Source organism: Saccopteryx bilineata, chromosome 4 (assembly GCF_036850765.1).
Source record: "Saccopteryx bilineata isolate mSacBil1 chromosome 4, mSacBil1_pri_phased_curated, whole genome shotgun sequence".
NCBI lineage: Eukaryota > Metazoa > Chordata > Mammalia > Chiroptera > Emballonuridae > Saccopteryx > Saccopteryx bilineata.
In genome coordinates, this window is record NC_089493.1 from 254,656,457 (window position 1) to 254,676,971 (window position 20,515).

At 39.4% G+C, this 20,515-nt stretch overlaps 1 protein-coding gene across 5 annotated transcripts in view; it reads left to right on the forward strand.

Annotated features, from left to right (window-relative positions):
- The window catches only part of SNCAIP (synuclein alpha interacting protein), a 166,038-nt gene that overhangs the window by 126,551 nt on the left and 18,972 nt on the right, over nucleotides 1-20,515 (forward strand). For all 5 annotated transcript variants that reach the window (XM_066274184.1, XM_066274182.1, XM_066274186.1 and 2 more), the window contains 4 exons: nucleotides 3,470-4,338; nucleotides 6,145-6,324; nucleotides 12,232-12,345; nucleotides 19,913-20,038. In XM_066274184.1, coding sequence (XP_066130281.1) covers nucleotides 3,470-4,338; nucleotides 6,145-6,324; nucleotides 12,232-12,345; nucleotides 19,913-20,038 — 1,289 coding nt within the window. The remainder of the gene's footprint in view (nucleotides 1-3,469; nucleotides 4,339-6,144; nucleotides 6,325-12,231; nucleotides 12,346-19,912; nucleotides 20,039-20,515) is intronic.

The window sequence follows — 20,515 nt, forward strand, 5'->3', positions numbered from 1 at the left end:
GATCAGAGACATTCCGAATGCCAGTTAGATTGGAAGAGGTAATTGTGGCCTATAAATCAGCCTCAGATACATTTCCATTTACCCACTGACCATTTTAGAAAATTTGTGAATAATCAGCAGACAGATCTAAGATATATTAGACATGTTTACTTTCTAAGATGTTAAAAATGAACCCATTCAACTAAGAGTCATTAAGAACCTATTTATGTAAGGCAGTTTACTGGCTGCTTTGAGGGACAGAGAGATAAATTAGACACAGACCCTGTTCTAACTGAGCTTGTAAAGATCTAATAAGATAACAGGTAAAATTTTCAGGGATTTATAGTTTGTTAACATGGGAAGTATTTATTCATGATTCTCAGAAAAAAAATTTAGCTTCAAAAATCTTCCTCATGGCCACAGTTAGTCTGAACTTTGTTTCCATGTATTGGAAGAAATTTATTATGATGTTGGTGTAGAACAAAGTTAAGTGACATTTTTGGTAGACACAGAATTAGAAATGAAAATTTTGCCAGTTTCTTGGGTTGTGCTTAAAATATACCCATTTTCCCATACTAGGAGAAATAAACTAATAGAATTTTAGCTTTTGCATGTATATAAAATTGCCCTTCTCCAATGGCATATATTCCAATAATAAATTAGAGTATTCTCATGAAAACCAGTAAAATAATCCATTTCTCATGACTTAGATTTTTTTTTTTCTTTCCAGTAGTCAAGACACAGACTAGAAAGCTAGAAAGCATAGATTTCACTTTCAGGCTAAAAAAGACTCATACGTTTAAATAAGGGGAAGGACAACAGTGTCCTAATGTTGACACCATACTTCAGTTTCTAGACCCTTCCGTAGAAAGTAGTGTTTTCCTAAGACTCAGACAGAGCTCATTCCCATAGAGCATTTGTAATGGCTCCTGTCAGAACAAAACAGCTGGGAAACATATGGTATCCATTTCCTTGTATCACTTGGAAAAAATTTCACATGTAAATAAAGCCAACATAAAAGAGTAGCCCTTTGAACCTACGACCTTATACAATACATAAATATATTGGTACAATGCACTCGTTGTATTGGCCTACTAAGCTCTGAGCCTTTAAAAACTCTTTATTGTGTCCTGAGATGTGCATGTTCAAGAAGTTTCAAAGAAATGAAGGTAATTGGCAAAAATATTAGCAGACACTGTATTTAATAAGTATGTATCTCAGAAATGTGAAGGATTATATATATCACTATATTTGAAGCTTTTCAGAAAATTGATGGATAAAATTAAAGACATATTTACACATAATAAACTCTGTGTCCATTATCTCTGCTGTTTTAAACAAGTAAGTAAGTAACATGTGTTCTTAAAAGGGAGAGGGGAAATGCTTGACAGGAATTTCTGTCAGACATTCGTTTATTCATTGCTTTACATTTTTAAAGAGAAGAGGACATGGATAGAAAAACCTTTAAATTTATAATGGACCACTGGAATTAGTCTTTAAGTTTTGCATCTTTACATTTCATACGTCATTTTAAAAAATCCAGCCCTTATTAGTAATTGTCACTCCTCTGAGTTTATTAACAGAACTCTTTTTTTGTGGAACATGAAGCGGTAAATCCCTCAGAAGGATGCACTTTGAGCAGTTAAAAAGGGGTTAATATGTTGTACAAAGTGAGATTCAAATTCAAATACTAGCATTTGTTAATTGTCTGCTTGGTGCTAACTACTGTGCACACCTCAGAACCAGAACCTACAAAAAGGGAGAGAAGCCACAGCTTACAGGTATCTGGATACCGTCTTTTCTTTCCGGAATATTCCCTGCTAAAACCTATTCCTTACTGGACAGAATCCAAGTCTCCCCCACAGCTTATAATATTTTCTGAGATCCTAAAATGCCAGAGCTAGAAGGGCCTCAAGGAGAACCGGTTAATGCAGACTCTCTGAAACCGTCCTGCAAAATCAAGGTCCATTTTGGAGACAGAACCCACACTCAGTTATATGGCATTCAGGATCAGAACATTCACTTGCACCTCCTTAGGTTGGTTTTAGAATGTCTCTGAATCCTTTTGGAACACATCCTACCTAGCAGGAGGAAGAATGACCAGTGGTCTAAATTTAATAAGTTGTATTCCACTTTCAGTCCCCAAGTCAGTGGTAGCCAGGGACTCTTGCAGAAGGTAGAAACCTGGATATACTGCCATCTCTTTTGTTTTGCCCAGTAGCAAAGAACAGACACAAACACATGCTTTGGGTTGAAGTCTTCCCACCTGCTGTTGCTCCGGAAAAGGAGAGAGAGATGAGAGGTCCCTGGTTGGAGGGCATGTCCTGAAACCTCATCCTTTTGGATGGGGGATGGTGTAAATTAAGTGGCAGGGGAGTAGGAATCCATAAATCACCAGCCTGCACGTTTCCAGGAGTGCTGGGTCATCTGTCATCTAGGCAGGGGAGTGTCCCAGGGAGGAAGCAGTATCATGGTGGCCGAGGAGACTGGTGTTGCTCCACCATCCTGCACTGAGAAGAGGACAGGTGGCCTTTCCTATGATGCTAACTGGGAGAGGTGGTGGTTCTCACCTCTCACCTCCAGGTGTGACACTGTTTGGCTTTTTACTCCATCGCAACCAGACACTCAAATGCAAACCATACGGTGTTTATCTAAGCTTTGAATAGAAACGAGAAAGAAAAAAAACCCACTAGTCTGCCTATCTCACTCACCCTTTGCAACATCCTTCTCCTGTTTATTTCCGACTTTTCACACAATAGAGGGTAGCACTGAAGCTTGTTTTGTTGTGAAGTGTCAGTACGTTACATTGCTGTGTCATATGCAGAAAAGCACCATGACAGGCCTCTAAACAGTGATTGACCGGGAAGCCCAGTGTAGAGTGGGGCAAACTCAACCACGGCTACTCTCCCACGGTCCTGTCAACTCCTGACCACTTCATTTCTTTCTGTTCTTTCCCCAATCCATCCAACAAATCACCTGGTGAAGCACCCAACTGGTCATAATTTGCCCAATGTTGAATAATCTATACCTTCTATATATGGAACTTCTTAAGCTTTAGGAGTGTACATACGCATGTGTGAATGTGTGAACATACATCCCTTCTCTCCCTAAATTAGTTTGGAAGTTCATTTAACACAGAGACACCTGTCCTCTAATTCTGCGTTTCAGGGATAACAAATATCAAAATACCTCCTGGCAGATGTGACTGTCCAGAAAATAAACCTGAATATCCATCTGGATTTGTTTTCTTTAGCTGTCTGCTTTCACCATTACTACTTTAATTAATTCTGAGCCAATATGTCAAAACTTTTCTATCTTTCACAGTTTTCCAATGTTAAGTATGAACTATTTGTTTTATTATACATGTTCTAAGTGGTCCCCTTACACAGGAGCTTACTAGGAGCTTAACTTCAGTGGACCAGATCTGCCTGCATGGCCTAGATATGTCCAGTGTTTCAATTTAATAGTCTCCTCTTTTATATTAAAACAGTTTCTAGCTCTAGCTGGAATTGCAGCGTCTCAACTCTTATTACAAATGCACAGAAGCCCACAGGAATCGCGGATGTATACAGTAAGTTCCGCCCAGTGAAGCGAGTGTCCCCACTGAAACATCAGCCGGAGACTCTGGACAACAATGAAAGTGATGACCAAAAGAACCAGAAGGCGGAGTACCAGAAAGGGGATGACGCTGACTCAGGCCCCCAACCTGAAGAGCTCAGCCCCGCAGATAGAGAGGGTGGCCCCCAAAGTAAGATCCCGGAGCCCGGTGTGTTGCTGGGCGAACTGGAGCATTATGACCTCGACATGGATGAGATTCTGGATGTGCCTTACATTAAATCCAGTCAACAGCTTGCCTCTTTTACCAAGGTGACTTCAGAAAAAAGAATTTTGGGTTTATGCACAACCATCAATGGCCTTTCTGCCAAAGCCTGCTCTGCGCCAAGTGCTGAGACCTCCGCGTCCAACATGACGCCACTTTGTGCCCTTTCTCCTGTGAGAAGCCCTCACCTGAGAAAGGCGCCGTCTGCCTTCCACGACCAGCAGAAGCCCTCCGCCGAGGACTCCGAGAGCTCGCCTCCTCTGGTTAAGTGTGGCTCTGCCTATGAGCCTGAAAACCAGAGTAAGGACTTCCTGAACAAGACGTTTAGTGATGCTCACGGTCGAAAAGGCGAGAAGCCAGCACCGGACTGCCAGCTCAGGGCCTTCCACCTGTCATCCTCAGCAACAGAACCCAAACTAGAAGAGCAGATCGGTGGCATGAACTGGACCAGCTCCCAGGGCCCAGAAGAAAGGAGTGAGTATCTGAAAAAAGTAAAAAGCATCTTGAACATCGTTAAAGAAGGACAAATTTCTCTCTTGGTAAGTGTGCTCTTATTCAGCATACGTATCAGTAATTCAAAAGCTCTAGTTTATCAGCTCCCTTCATTAGTAACAGAATATGGATGCATTTGTTTCCATTGTCTCATTTTACTTGTGGCTTTAGCTAGGTGGTTTGACTTATGAGTTTTAAAATAAGTTAGGAGGTTAAGGCAGGGGAAAACAAATGACTGTAGAGAGAATGTTATTTCTTTAACTTTGCATGAATTCAACTGGAAGGACACTTAATCTAAAACAAAAACAAAACAGAAAAGCCCAGCACTTTCTTAAACTTGAATTTTAATGTCTTTCTCTTTCTTTTTCTAATGGTTTCCAATGCTCTCACTCAGTTATTTGTGGGGATGTCATGTCAGTTTCTTGCTGAAGGTGGGACCTGCCAGATACGTGAACAGAGGGTCTTCTGTTTTATCCTAATCATTATTCTGAAGAGTTGGGCCAGGATGTTTGAGAGCATTTGCAGATAGAAGCTTACCCCAGAGCTTAACTGCCCTCTGACCCACATGGGGTTTTTACTAGTTCCAGCTCAGCATGTCTAGGGAGCATGAAGAAGCTTTTCTAAAGACTCTAGACACAGAGAAACATGATGTAAGAAAAGTCTGGTCTGCTTAGGCTCAAAGAACTGAACTGAAATCACACTCCATCTGCCTGCATTGTTCTTTTCTGGCTCCCAGACTTGGATCACACAGTAGCAAGTCTGGGCTAACACTATGATGTTAATTAAAGTCTCATTCAGGAAAATCATCACATCTTGGCAGTGTGATTCCACTTAGGGTAAAGCCATGCGTAGATAAGTACAATGTGCTTATTCTGTTATCACAGATCTTATTGTTGTAATAGCATGATATGATTGAATAATTTTACTAAATAAAGCAATAATTTTTTTTCCCCCTGAAAATGTCTTTTCCTTTTCTCCTGGCTTTTCTTCTCTATTTCTCTTTGGTTCATTTGTTTCTTTTGTCCTTCCCATGTTTTCCTGTTTCCCAAATGAGAACACCTCTCAATTTACCAAACAGTCTTTATCAATGAGTTTATAGTCAGGGGATGAACTTCAGTAGAGGTGAGCAAACCAAAGGCAGGTAGCTTCTTCCCATGCCCCCAAAAGCTTGTTTGGGGATGAAAGTGTTTAAGAGGAACCCATGGAAGGACTAGTTGCAGCAGTCACCATGTAGCTTGCAGTCAAAGCCAGTTCTCCATGGTTCGAGGTAAAGCAGATGGTTAAAACAAGTAGTTTGTTCTTTCTTTTTTAAAAAAACACATTTAATTGAATTTATTGAGGTGTTACTGGTTAACCAAGTTACACAGGTTTCAGGTGTACAATTCTATAACACATCTCCTGTACAGTGTATTTAGTGTGTTCACACCCCCACCCCCAAGTCAAGTAGTTCATTCTTTCAACAAACCTACAACAGGTAACATAACACAACTGGCCCTCAGGACTTAGCAGTGAGTGGAGGAGAGAGACTAGGAACCTGCCAGTTACTATAAATGTCATCATAGTTGTTTATAAGGCAGTTTGGAACCTTCCAAAGCCTTCCAACCTATCCTGTCACCATGTTTCACATGAAAATAAGTCTCTTGAACTTTTATGTTCTAAAGCATAGTATAACAACAACAACAAAGTAATAGAAAATCCTTAGAATTAATAGCAAGGGTTCTGACTTATTAGATCCCAATGGCTGCCCCCCCCCCCGAAGCTCATACCTTCTTTGTAGTGCCCAGAGTAAAACTCTCAAAGTATCTCATTCTGATTTATTGATCTAAGTTTTTCTAATCTTACTATTTGTACAGCCACACCTAGCTGCTGACAATCTAGACAAAATTCATGACGAGAGTGGAAACAATCTCTTACACATTGCTGCGTCACAGGGCCATGCAGAATGTCTGCAGCACCTCACGTCTTTGATGGGAGAAGATTGTCTCAATGAGCGAAATGCTGCGAGGTTGACTCCTGCAGGCCTGGCCATCAAGGTGAGTGGTTGGGGGCTGGGCCCTCCACAGCTAAAAGTTAAATTTCTATTTTTAAAAAATAACTTTTCCATTGATTTGAAAGAGGGAAAGAGAGAAGGAAGCATCAAATTGTTTCACTTAGATGTTCCATCTAGTTGTATACTCATTGATTGCTTCTCATACATGCCCTGAACAGAGATTGAACCTATGACCTCTGGCACTCCAGGTCAACACTTTATCCACTGAACCACCCAGTCAGGGCCTCGATTTCTATTTTTTAGGATTCCTACTGAGCTAAAGTATTAGGATGGAGAGAGAGAAAGAAGAGTGATATACCAAGCAAATGATCTAACAGCAAATGAACATGTTATATATTTAAGAGATTAATCATTTCAGTCCCTGTTTTGAGATTTTGAGACAGCATTCCAATTTATTGTGCAATGAGGTTATGCCTCAAACCAGTTAATAAAGAGAAAGGGAAATGATCAGTTGTGGTGCTAGGAACTGTGTTATTCATGGAGACAGCAATTTACACTCTCAACCACACGTGGATCTGTCGCAGTCTTTCATTCTTTCCTAACATGAATATAATGAGCAAGACAAATGAGGGCAAGGTGTATTTTCAGGGATGACAGCCCTCAGCAGGCGTCTTTTAGATAGTGAAGTGGGCTTTTTATGGGTCACATCTGAAGTTGAAATGTCTTAAGGATCAAGAGTTGTTTAGAGTACCAGGGTTGAGTTTGAGTTTAGCTCCTGCAGAGCATAGTATACGCTCTGTCAAAAACTACACCAATTAATGCCGACTGCAATGGACTTAAAACCTAGAAACTGTGATGCAAGAAAACATAGTTTTTTATAGCATGGCAGTGAGTGTCTCTGTAAAATATATAACACATCACTAGAAGGTTAAGCTATTAAACTAAAATTTTTTTTAAGGTCTTTGGCAAATATATGTGGAATTCAGTCATATTTGTTAAGCTAGAAATGAAGTTTGGAAAAATATACAGCTTGTGATTCTGCATAAGTACTTTGCATAATAATGTCTTCTAAAAGCTGAATAATTGTAACTTTCATTAATGGATTTATACTGAAATTTATTAGGGGAATTTGGTAGTTACAGAAATCTATTTATGAATTCATTAAAGAACATATAACATTTGAAAAGCAAGTAATTCCTATCTTATCCTTAATATATCTTTTATGCAAATCTAAATTTTTATATCTCGATTTACTATTCAGTAAAGTTTTAGACATTAAAAGTTGTTTATTTCATATTACTCAATAATAGGGTATTATTTCAAAGATAGTGTAAAAAATAACTCTGATACAAAATGACAGATCTGTGAGCCTAGTGGATATCATTTTCTTTAATTGTGAATGATGTTTTCAGGTTAAGACCACAGGTAGTCATCATGAAGAAAAATAAATCAAATGTGAAGTAGAGGTTCAGGATAGCTGAGTTCAACAATATGTACCAAGTCCACCGCATACTATGTTAGGTGATGATAATAAAATTTGAATGAGACATCATCCCTTTTCCTAAGGAGCTGATAACCTGGTGGATAAGATGAGTAAGTTATCAGTAATTCAAGTACTAATGCAAATTCACAATCTTGTCCTATGTCAGAGTCCTGTGGGAAGATGGAGGCTGGGTTTGGTCATCAATGGACACATGCCAGTGACAAGTAGAATACTCTTGCAATGCCAATAAACATTGACATTAAAACTCTAAATGTTGCCCTGGCCAGTTGGCTCAGTGGTAGAGCGTCGGCCTGGCGTGCAGGGGACCCGGGTTCGATTCCCTGCCAGGGCACATAGGAGAAGCGCCCATTTGCTTCTCCACCCCCACCCCTTCTTCCTCTCTGTCTCTCTCTTCCCCTCCCGCAGCCAAGGCTCCATTGGAGCAAAGATGGCCCGGGCGCTGGGGATGGCTCCTTGGCCTCTGCCCCAGGCGCTAGAGTGGCTCTGGTCGCGGCAGAGCGACACCCTGGAGGGGCAGAGCATCGCCCCCTAGTGGGCAGAGCGTCGCCCCTGGTGGGCGTGCCGGGTGGATCCCGGTCGGGTGCATGCGGGAGTCTGTCTGACTGTCTCTCCCCGTTTCCAGCTTCAGAAAAAGAAAAACAAAAAACAAAAAAAAAACCTCTAAATGTTTTAGTGTTTATAAAATATTTATATGTATAATTTCCCTGATTAATGGTAGATTATTCTAATAACATAGTTGGATGAAAAAAATTTTCTTTCTTAATTTATATGCCCTAGTCCTGTTTTGACAGATTAAGAATTTTTTGAGTAGGAAGGTACTTAAGAAACTGTGGTTATTAAGCCATCCATGGGTATAAATTCCTTCTATAATATCCAGATTAAGCGTTACTCATTCTTGAACTCTTTCAGTCAACATAGTATTGCCATCAAACAATCAGCATGCAAAGCTTAGCACTTTTTGTTTGTTTTAATGAAGAACACAGCCAAATAATAAGACTCAAAAGCTTTTATAGATTTAGAGTTCCAGGCTTCTGCTGCTTTACTTCTGGACAGTGATTTGAGAAGTGCAAGTGTTCATCTATGCCTTTATTTAACCTAGATTTTATAAAAACAATACATACAAATATTTCACAAATGCTACCCCGTCTAAAAATCTGTCCTGAGACATGTCCTACTTCCATCTATTCAGTATAGTGGGATGGACATTAATGCAGAAAGAGTACTAAGAAGTCATCATTTTCTGTTTTAGGACCTTGTTTTGAATGCCAGTAACTGGCTGGTGGTGTTTCACCTCATTAAGCACAGTTCTGAGAGCCCTGTTGTCATTAAAGACAAACAAACTAGGTACAAGTGGACAGAAGTTGCTCAGATAATGTGACTTGGCTGACAGGAAATAGAGCCAGAGATAGGGTATCAAATAAAAAGATTATCTGAGAAAAAAGTAGTTTTGAAGTTATCCCAAGATTTAAGAACATCTCTCTCCCACTCTTGAACTTCTTAAATAGAACATAATAAATACTTGCCAGAATTTATTGAGTGTTTTCTGGGGGACCCAAAACTGGATACTGTAGGAGTTTAGGACATATATTGAGTGCCCTTTAAAAAGAAAGATTTCTATAAGGTAAAACCACTATGTTTCCTAAAATGGGGCTAGAACAAGAAATTATTTTAGGAGCTAAACAGACTGGGAATGAAATAACCTTAATTCCTTCTCTTCAGTCAATCTTTCTGATTAAGCTCAAAGAGAAAATGTTGGTCTGGTGAAAAAAATAACTTAAAATACAATCTGCTGACATTCCTTTTTAGTACACAATGAGTGAACCCAGGCTTGGAGACTTCAGCAAGCAAAAACCTCCCACTGGAATTTAATAACATATTTTGTTTTCTTGGTATTTCTGTTTATGGCAAGTAATATTGCTTTCAAACTCATAGTGGTGATATATTTCTTTTTTCCTTTCTAAGAAGCAGCATTTTACTTATTTAAATGTTGTCTTCCTGAATAACTAGACCTAATAGACATAAAACAAAGCATTCTACCTCCAAACAGCAGAATTCTCAAGTGCACATGGAACATTTTTCCGAATAGAACATATGGTAGGCCATAAAACAGGTCTCAATAAACTTAAAATGATTGAAATCATACAAAGTATGTTCTTCAACCTAATGGAATGCAATTAGGAATCAATAACAGAAAGAAATTTGGGGTATTCATAAGTATATGAAATTAATCTAAATAATTTTATTGAAGAAATTATAAGAGAAATTTTAAAAAAAATTGAATGGAAATGCAACATAACCAAACATTTAAGGATGCAGCTAAAGCAGTACTTAATGGGAAATTTATAGCTGTAAATGTCTATGTTAAAAACAGAAGAAAAATAAAGATCTCAATTGAAAAAGAAAAGCAAACTAAATTCAAAGCAAGCAGAAGAAAGGGAACAAAAAATTTCAAGTAGAAATAAATGAAATAGAGAATAGAAAAACAATGGAGAAAAATCAACAAAATCAAAGATTTTTAAAAATTAATAAACCTCTAGTTAGAACAAGAAAAAAAGACCCTACTTATTAAAATCAGAAATATTACTTCATATTTCTGTGTTCTTGTATTGTAGATACCAGTTTATATAAACTGTCTGCCTAGTAGATGATTAATATGGTTTATCCAGAGGAAATGAAGCACATTGTATCAGTGTTGTTTTTTTTCAATCCTAGTAGGAAACATTTGGCATGTTCAAATTGTATAGTTCAAGGAAAGTTTATCATGAAGGACTCACACACAAGAGGAGGGTGGTAGGGTGTAGGGAGCCCACACAGGAAAGTGCAGGATCTGGGCGTTACCACCCCAGAGCCTGAAGGAACTAGGGAAGGACCTGCAATAGAGAGGGCTGGATGGAGCACTGGCTAACTTTTGAGCTTTGACTGGTAGAAGGACTCCATCAGCCAGTGGCAACCTCAGAGAAGGGTAAAGGGGAGCCAGGAACAGAGAAAACCTCAAACTCATTCTCTTAGTCTCTTGCTACCATTCTCCATCACTGAAACCTAGCCAGAAGCCCAGGGACAAGGGAGCCAGCCCATACAGATCAGCCTCCCCTGCCAGCAAGGAGGGCAGAGAAGGGGGGAAGTAGATCTGAATGAGGCACCAGGAAACTATTCAGCAAACACCTGTGATGCTAGATATTCCAGATGGAGGAAATAGACTCTGCGTGTCTAGTTGTGAGTCGACTACTTGAACCATTGGAGTAAATTAAGAATGAGCAGATTACCTCCTCTGTCTTGTTTTTAGAATAGACTTCCCTGACTCCATGCCCACAGTAGCTCTTTTCTCCTGTAGTAAGGTCCCACGCTGTGCACACCGGGAAGGCCTTTGAATATCTCTTTGTCTTATAGGGTGATTGTGAGTGTCTAAGAGAACACTCTAATATTAAAAGGTAACAAGTATTGTGTGTTTAGAAAATTAATGTAGTTTTTCACATTTGATCTTCACAGTAAGTTTATGAGGTAGTTACTATTCATGCTGCTGTTTCACAGAGGAGAAAATTGAGTGTCAGAAAGGTGAAGTAACTCGATCAAGGCCTTGTAACTAAGTGGTGGATTAAGGATTTAAGTCCATTCCAAAGTCCAGGTCTTAATCACTAGGTTATGTATGTCACAACTGCCTTTCTGGATTGTATAATGTGGGCTGTCAGCACAGGAGAAAGGAGCCCTTGTGGGCATGGAGTCACAGAAGGCTTCAGTTCAGGGTAGGTAGCATTAGAGCCAGTATAATAGGATTATTTTCTATTTTGAAATCCTAACATTTTAACTTTTTAAGCAAAAACAGTCTATTCTAAAAGTCAATAAACAAATTGTGCTATATTTATGCAATGGAATATTTCTCAGTGGTAAAAAGGAATAAACTATTAATATAAGCCGTAGCTTATATTAATAAGGCTTAGAGGCCTTATGTGGAATGAAAGAAGCCAGGTCCAAAAGAGTATATATATACTCTATTGTATGGTGATAAAAATCATATCAGTGGTTGCCTGGGAGATGGGGGCAAAAGGCTAGCAGAAATATTTTTTGATGAGGTGATTGAAATATTCTATATCTTGATTGGAGTTGTAGTTACAAGTGAGAACTTACTTGTCAAAATTTATCAAACTGTATACTTAAAAGGGTTTATTTTATAGTGTGCAGATTATTACCTCAATATAGTGATTTTTTAAATAACTGATTAAAATTATAAAAATATGCTTAAGTAAATTCTACAGTTGATTTAGAGCGAGAACCACATATTACAGATATAATAGGTGATATACCTATATTTATTTGTAAATAAATTAAGCCGGATTTATAAAAGGCAAAATTCATGTGATTTCTTCCTTAGTAAAATTCCCATCTATGAGCTATTTTCAAACCTGAATTACCATGAATCTCTTTCTCTTTCTCTTTTTTTCTCAAACCTAGAATGGTCAGTTAGAGTGCGTACGCTGGATGGTGAGTGAAACGGAAGCCATTGCAGAACTGAGTTGTTCTAAGGATTATCCAAGCCTCATTCATTATGCAGGTTGCTTTGGCCAGGTATGAGGAATTTTTAATTATCAGATTTATAAGCAATTATATTCATTGTAGCATTTTTTAATGAAAAATGTTCTAAAACAACCTAAATATTCTATAATAGGATATTAGATAAATAATGAAGCTACATCCGTATGAAAAACTTTTACAGGTAACTGTCTATTATATATAAAATGCATGATACAAAACTGTTCTAGTAATTTGGTACCAAATTTGAACTTTGGAGATAGAGAAAAAGGCACAGGTAATAAGAAAAAGCATATTTTTGAACCCAAAATTAAGAAGAAAATATGTTGTAAGACATTAATCAAGGAAGTTCCCTATTGAAGATGAGCAAGCACACTAACTATTGAATAGATGAGTCTTAGTTACAACCAGTCTCTACAGTAGGAAATCCCAGTATGAGTAATTGATAATGCACAGATCACTAACTCCCTTGGAGGAAATGACTATAAATTATCTTAAAAAAAAAACTTGAAACCACAAAATGCCTATCTCAGTCTTTAAAAAATAAAGTCAGCACTGTATTAAAATAGATTCAATCATATTTGTTTGTAGCAAAGAAAATTGCTTCTCATGCATCTCTCCATATCCCCTCTGGCTTCATAAACATCCCTAGTGACAGTAAGCTGTGGTATTGTCAACAAGAAATTATGCTTTTTATGCATGACAATCTCAAGTTCAAAAAATTGGCTTGAACTGGGAGTCATGTTAGGTGATGGTTTATTTTATGCCATGGTAATTTCAATTAAAATATGTATTACTATGTACTGTATCCTCTCTGTCCCAGGCACCATGCCATTGGAATTTGTGTGCATTATCTACTTATTCCTTAAAACAGTGCTGTTAGATCATGTTGTATTTATACTCATTCTGTAGATGAGAGTGAAGAAAGACAGTGAAGTGGCTTACACACGGTCTACTGGTTAGTAAGAGCAAAGACTGAATCTCAAGTCCTCTGACTGCGGGGCTAGATTTCTTTTTGTCCCCATTCCCCATCTGTTTACATAATTTGTATAACTTGCTCCCAGTGGCATTGATAGAGCTACAGAAGAAGTCTTTTTCACCATTTTATCTACTAATACATTGTGATTTATGGGGTGACTTACATAGCTCATTGAAGAAGTTAATACCTGTACTAAATTTATGAAATGAAAAAAAGGAGCACAAAGAACATTTAAAATTTGTAAAAACTACTGTCTTACGCATCTCCAGTATTCTACAAACAATCATAATAATTAAGAAAATTTTGCTAAGGTTGCCTTTTTTTTTTCTACTTATACTAGCAGAAGGCACAATACAATTCTCAAAAGACCTAAAGAATTTAATCACTGCTAATCTTTATAAACTGTTTTCAGTATAAAACAGAATTTAGTTTATTCTCCAATTGTCAGAATAATTGTTTCATGTCCCTGATTTGATTTGATTGTATGGAGTCTAACAAGGAATTCTGATATTAGTGGAAAGGCTGTCTGCACTTTTGGTAGTGTTTGCCAGAGAAAAGGAGGGAAGGATTGCATGGCTGTTCTGAGACTCTAAGTAAATAATTGGGCATCCGGCATTCTTTGTCTTGGGAAATGTTACTTATATATGCCAGTTTCCCTATTCAACTCTCACAGCAGGTTTCTCATAATTTGGAAGCTATTGGGACAGAACTAAAGAAAAGTGCCCTTTCTGGGACTGGTTGGGTGATAGTGTGGCTTACTTGGCTGAACTCGAGGAAAAGATGGAAATTGGTGACCTATGCGAGTAGCAGTGTCAGACATTTGCTACATGCTAGTATCAATCTTCAGGTTGTTATTTCAAGCTGATAAGCATTTTTAATGACCTAAAGTACAGCTTTGAGCAGGGCAGTCTAGCAGCGCCCTTAGGAGAGCGTTTCTACCCAAGTACCCATTAGAATTGGGAATTCTGTTCAGCCATCCTATATCCGCCACAGCCACTTATGTAACAGATAACCTGTGGAGATGCTGAACTTGGAACCGTTACAAGGCTAATATTTTCTCAAGGAAGACTGTTATTGAACAGTTTTCTAATGGATTCAGCACATGCAAGTTTTTCTACATCAAGCCGGCGCTTGAGTGTGTTCTGGTTTTGTTTCTTCAGTAAATACCTCTGAAAAGGATAGTACAGGGGAAAATTCCTCTCTTGGTTTATTTTAGTTGCCCTCTGCCCCTCATATAGATTCTTAAAGAATGGGCTCCATTTGATTTCCAATTTGTGTCTTTTTTTCTTGTAAAAATTACCTTTAAAGACTCCAGTGCTACAGGGTAGCCAGCAGTTTTTAGTGATGTCCTGGGGTGATAGATCTTTGGATGATAGGAATTGATTTTCCTCATCCTGACACATGAAGTCTCAGAGGGTGCAATTATTTCATTGCCTGGCTGTACCTCGCAGAGCCAGCACAGGCAGCGTGAAGGTGAAAGCCTGGGGGAGGCTCGGTCCACTGTCCCTTGAGAGAGGTGTTGCTAGTGAAACAATTGAGACAGAATTGTCTCAAGTCAAGGCTTCCGCCTGTGTAACTACCGGCTGTTTCATTCAAATGTGAAGGAAGGTTCAAATGGTCTCGTCCAGGCTGCCAAGCACAGCTCTCACCCTCAGATGCTCAGGGCGTCAGCCTCGTTGGTCACTGGTTCGGCGGGCTCGGTTACTTTCCACTTCAAACCTGTGATCATTTTGTTTCTGAATTGTTCACACCTTCCATCAAAAGATTCCGTTACACACAAGCGTCATCATAGCAATGAGCATTTACAAGGAATACCTTTGCCCACACAGTTCTATTCAGTCTCCTTTTTAAATATTTGCTCTAATACAGATTTTTTTTTTGGAGGGAGATTACTTGTTGAAAAAAAGAAAGGGCTGAACAGCTCCCAGGATGGTCATGAACAGGGCAAGGCATGCTGGCAGGGGGAATGCTTCCGCAGGCTGTGTTATTGTTTCTCCACCATTTACTTTAAAATGGGGAGTATTCCTTTGACTTTATTGTTTCACTGCCATGGGGTGGAGATAAGTAAACAGCACTGAGAGCGCTGCCATTGCAGATGAAAGCAAAACAGAAAAGTCTCTGATTAGCATGCACGTCTGTCGGCTCTCCAAGGACTGATCTTGGGAAAGCGTACCCGATAACGCAGAGCCCCAAGGATCTCGGACTGACAGGCAGCTAACCATGGTTTCTGTGACACAGAGGGTGCAAAGGGAGCATTCCTTGATGGAATTAGGGTTCCTGGGCTATTGGGCAGTTGTGGGTATTCATACTCAGAGGACAGAAAAACAGCATCATGATGAACATTGGCTCCTGAGTCAAGCTGTCTGCATTTATAGCTTAGCCTCACCACTGCCTCGCTCAGTGGCCTGTAGTCATTTAGTTTTGAAAAAGGGAAGGTCTCCTTTAAAATGGAGATAAGGGAATCTTTTTTACAGGGTTGCTCTGGGGAAAAGCCATATGAAATACTGCCCATTGTGGACATGTAGTAGACACTAGATCAATGTTGGCTATTATAATTATTGGATATCTTCCAATTTATTATTTTATTTCTATAGCTATTATTTAGTTTATGTCACCATAATTTCTCATAAAATATACAAGAAATCTATCAAAGAATTATTTACTCCTTCACCTATGTAATTAATTCTCGGTTGTACCCTGCCCCCCACACACATTTTACCATCTCTGGATCCTACAATTATTTCACAATAAATGACATTATGAAATTATTGCTGGCCATTTATTTTATACTTTAACATCTCAAAACCAGAATGAATCTTATCATTGATGGCATCTTATATTTGATGATCCTTGATCACAAGACAAAAGCTACCTTCTTCGGAACTTACAGTACATCAAAAACTGCAGAGACTTTATTCATGCCAGTAATAAAGCTGTAGCATACATTTCAATTATGTTTTTATTAGACTTTGTTCAGCAAGTCTCATAAATTACAATTACATTGCCTTTAGGAACACACAGAACACAACATTAGAACAGGTTACTAAGAGAGTAGAACATTTCCAGAAGACAAAACTAGTCCATGAAGGAAGTTTTCAGTCAATAATGAGAGTTGAATGGATATAGATAAGATAGGTGGATGGATGAAATATAAATTGGAGAGGCCTTCTGTAAAAGAGAAATACTGCAGAAGAGCCTCTCCATCCATGTGACCGCACCAGATGCTCTCTGAAAGCAATGCTTTGGGGAAAATGAAGATCTGAAGTTGGATTCTTCCTTAACTCTTCTCCCTCAGTGTTTGGGGATTGGAGGTAGGTAGGTGTGCTGGAGCGCTAAAGGTCTAAGAGGGGAGAGGTGGACACCGTTGCGTGTATGTACATATAATACACACATGCATTTATAAGGGCTTTCTTAGTTGAAGAAAATGGCTATATTCTGTTCTCCATATTACATATTTGTTAAGTTTAAATTGTAGGACAGTGAATATTTTCAGTGAAATTGGAGCAGAAAGCAACTTTTCTCTGAAAATGGATGTTAAATACCTGGGGATTCTAGCCATCTTCCTGTCCATCTCAGAAATCCTAGATGTTGGGTGTTAGAAGAACTGTTGTGTCTAAACTGTTTTGGTAGTCATTGAAGAGATTTTTGTTTCCATATAATATCTTAGTGGACAAGCCAGTGGCATATTATTTTTTTTAATTATTTATTGATTTTAGGAAAAGAGAAAAGGAGAGAGAGAGAGAGAGAGAGAGAGACAGAAACATCAGTCTGTTTCTGTATGTGCCCTGACCAGGAATCAAATCGGCAACCTCTGTGCATTGAGATGGTGCTCTAACCAACTGAGCTATCAGGCCAGGGCCATGTCTTTTTATTAAAGTAAGTTATCCAGTGAAAAACACAAAACCAAATTTGAGGTGCTGGCCCAAGACCTGTCTTTTATGAACAGAAAAGTCATGGTTCTTCCATTATGTGAGTCTTGCATATTTAATTGGGTAAGATCTTTAATTGCAAGGAAGAAAGAGTTATCCATGCCATCATAAGAAAAGAATGCAGGTCAGTGTAACACTATAGACTGAAGCTGGCCTGGAGAGCCATCAGGAAGCAAGGCGGCTCTTGCAGCACACAGACCTTGTCTTGTTCTCCCAGAGTATCAAGCCCCAACAAAGTCCAGGTGTCTAGATTCCTTCCCAGATGTCTATAAGGGGGAAATTCCTAGTCATATGAAATGCAGTATTCCATTTCCTACAACCGCATTACCAACAGTCAAAACACTGTGAGGAAAGGGCCTTTTCTGTGCATGTGGAATAGACATAGCCACTATAATATTTAATTGAGTCTGCAAAATATGAAAATATGCCTGACCAGAAGGTACCTATAAAACATTTCTAAATATCTGGAATTCCTCTGACCTTTACTTACTAAAAAAAAAAAAAAAAAAAAAGCTACTAGAATATCAGAAAATGTACAGTGATCTTTTTCAGTTTTCTGATTTCTAAAATAAGGGTGTTTGAGTTGGATGACCCTAAAATCTCTCTCACTCTGCAATATTAGGATTTCATGACTTACTATTATGGAGAAAACCGAATCCCTGTGAGCTTGAGAACGACCCACTGCAGACGGCAGGGCTGCCCCTTTCATCTGTAGAGGTCCAGCCGCCTGCCCTCTTGACATTTCTATGTCTTGGTCATCGACTTCTTAGGATCTTTTAAGGAGTTAAGATTGATCACATGGTGCCATCATCTGTCTCCACATAGAAATAATCTAATTTGTTTCCTCCCGTATTAGGACAAATAAAGCAAACTGTTCTACCTTATGCATGTGAAACGTCACCTGCTCTGCTTCAAATGTCAGCTCCAGCATTTCCCAAGTTTGCCTCTGAGGAAGAGAATTAAGCCTCTCCGCCCAGATTCTCACTCCCAGCCTGGCCTCCAGGCTCTGTTCCACCTCGTCCTGTCGGCATAGGGAGGGTTTCACTTTCTGCAGGGTCTGTCTGCTTTCGCAGCTCACGCTCACTCTGACTCTGCTTCCCCTGGGTGCATTCTTGGTAGGTTGTAGGCATTGATTACATTTTTCTCTTCTTACTCTTCAGGGGTCTTACTCCCTGCTTGCTCATGTGGAAAAAGTGTGGTGCAAATGTTCAGCCTGTCCCTGATGTCCCAGATGCCTTCATAAACAGTGCCCTGTTCCCCACATGACGGGTGAAACATTAAAGGACTTGGCTGTTTTTATCCAACATTCCTTTAGCAGATTAGTTGGCATGTTCAGAAGGTGAAGGCAAATTTAATCCAGAAAAGTATAAAAGTTCATGACCAGTCCGAGCAAATAACAGAAAAAAAAAAAAAAAAAAAAAAAAAGCCTTTAAAAGGCTAAGGAAAGGTTCAAGGCTATTTCAAACACATGATCATCTTTTCAAATGTCAAATTCCACCCACTAAACTTCATGCTGTTGTTTTTACCACTCTCATATTTTTTTAACATTATATTTAATTTTTCTATTTGAAAACGGTGCAGTCCCATCCCCCAGCCTTCTTCCTAGGCCAAACACAACATGAAAATACCACAAGGACTCAGTGGGTAAAATGTGGCGGATCACGGGAATGCACTGACTGCTCTGTGTCTTTCCTTTTGGAAGGTTGTGTTGAGAGTTTTAGATGCTCTCCCTTTAACATGGGAGAAGAGAAAGCTTTCCCTTTAGAGCATGACCTGTGCTTGGTCAGAAAAATCAAAATGAATCTCCATTTCATTTTGGTGAGGTTATCTTAGACTTGACAAATCAAGGCATCGCTCCTTTTTGTAAGCCGGTTGATTGCAGGAGGTTTGGGATTCGGAAGTCATGGTTGAAGCATTCTAAACCTAAAAGTAGAAGCTAGGCCCTGGCAGGTTGGCTCAGTGGTAGAGCGTCGGCCTGGCGTGCAGGAGTCCCGGGTTTGATTCCCGGCCAGGGCACACAGGAGAAGCCCCCATCTGCTTCTCCACCTCTCCCCCTCTCCTTCCTCTCTGTCTCTCTCTTCCCCTCTCACAGCCGAGGCTCCATTGGAGCAAAGATGGCCCGGGCGCCGAGAATGGCTCTGTGGCCTCTGCCTCAGGCGCTAGGGTGGCTCTGGATGCGACAAAGCGACGCCCCAGAGGGGCAGAGCATCGCCCCCTGGTGGGCATGCCGGGTGGATCCCGGTCGGGCGCATGCGGGAGTCTGTCTGACTGCCTCCCCATTTCCAGCCTCGAAAAAATGAAGGAAAAAAAAAAAGTAGAAGCTAGTTATCTCCATAGTCCTGGGTTTTATAGTAGTATTCATGAACCCTACAGACAGTGTAACAGTAACAAAAACATTGCCTTGGAATCAAAGGACCTGGACACCAGTTTCCTCTTCAGATCTGTCCAGCTGTGTCACTTTGAGGAGGTCCACAAAACTTTCTGCAAACCAACTTTCCCATCAATAGGATAAGTAAAACAAGAGCAGTTCTGAGATAACTTCCTGCTCTGAAAGTTCTCTGAACATTTCTCTTTCATTGTCTCCAGTCATGGATTTTGAGTTCATTCTGCATACTGCATGCAGTTTTGTTTTCCTCTGTATGTTAGATTTCTCTACATGATATTCCATTAATTCCAATCCTCTGTATGTTTATAGGAGAAGATTCTCCTGTGGCTTCTCCAGTTTATGCAAGAACAGGGCATCTCATTGGACGAAGTGGACCAGGATGGCAACAGTGCTGTTCACGTAGCCTCGCAGCATGGCTACCTTGGGTGCATACAGGTACACAGGCCCTGCTGCTTTGGAGAGTGAAATGAATTTACCAATCCATAAAACGATCAAGGAGAAACAGAAAGATGGATCAAATCAACCTTTTCTATTATAGTAGATTATTAAGTAGATAATAAAAAATTAAACTGATGTATTTGTATTTCCAGCAGGCCACACGGATCCAGGCAAAATAGCCCTACAAGATGCCCCGTGAGTGTCACAGGATGTTGAAAGGGGCTATTCCTTCTCTCTCAGCATTACTTTAGAACCCTAATGCTGAGGACAATAGACATTAAGTGCCCCTGTGTTTTCAAGACAGCAGAAAATCATTACCAGCCTGGCATCTCTCAGTCTCTCAAATGGCAGAGTGTCCTTGCTACCTACCATTAGCATATGTCTTCTCAGGTATATGAAAAACTGGACAGATTTTTTTAAAAAAATGGATTAGAAGAATTCTTCGGAATAAGGAATAGTAGACTAAAGAGAGTG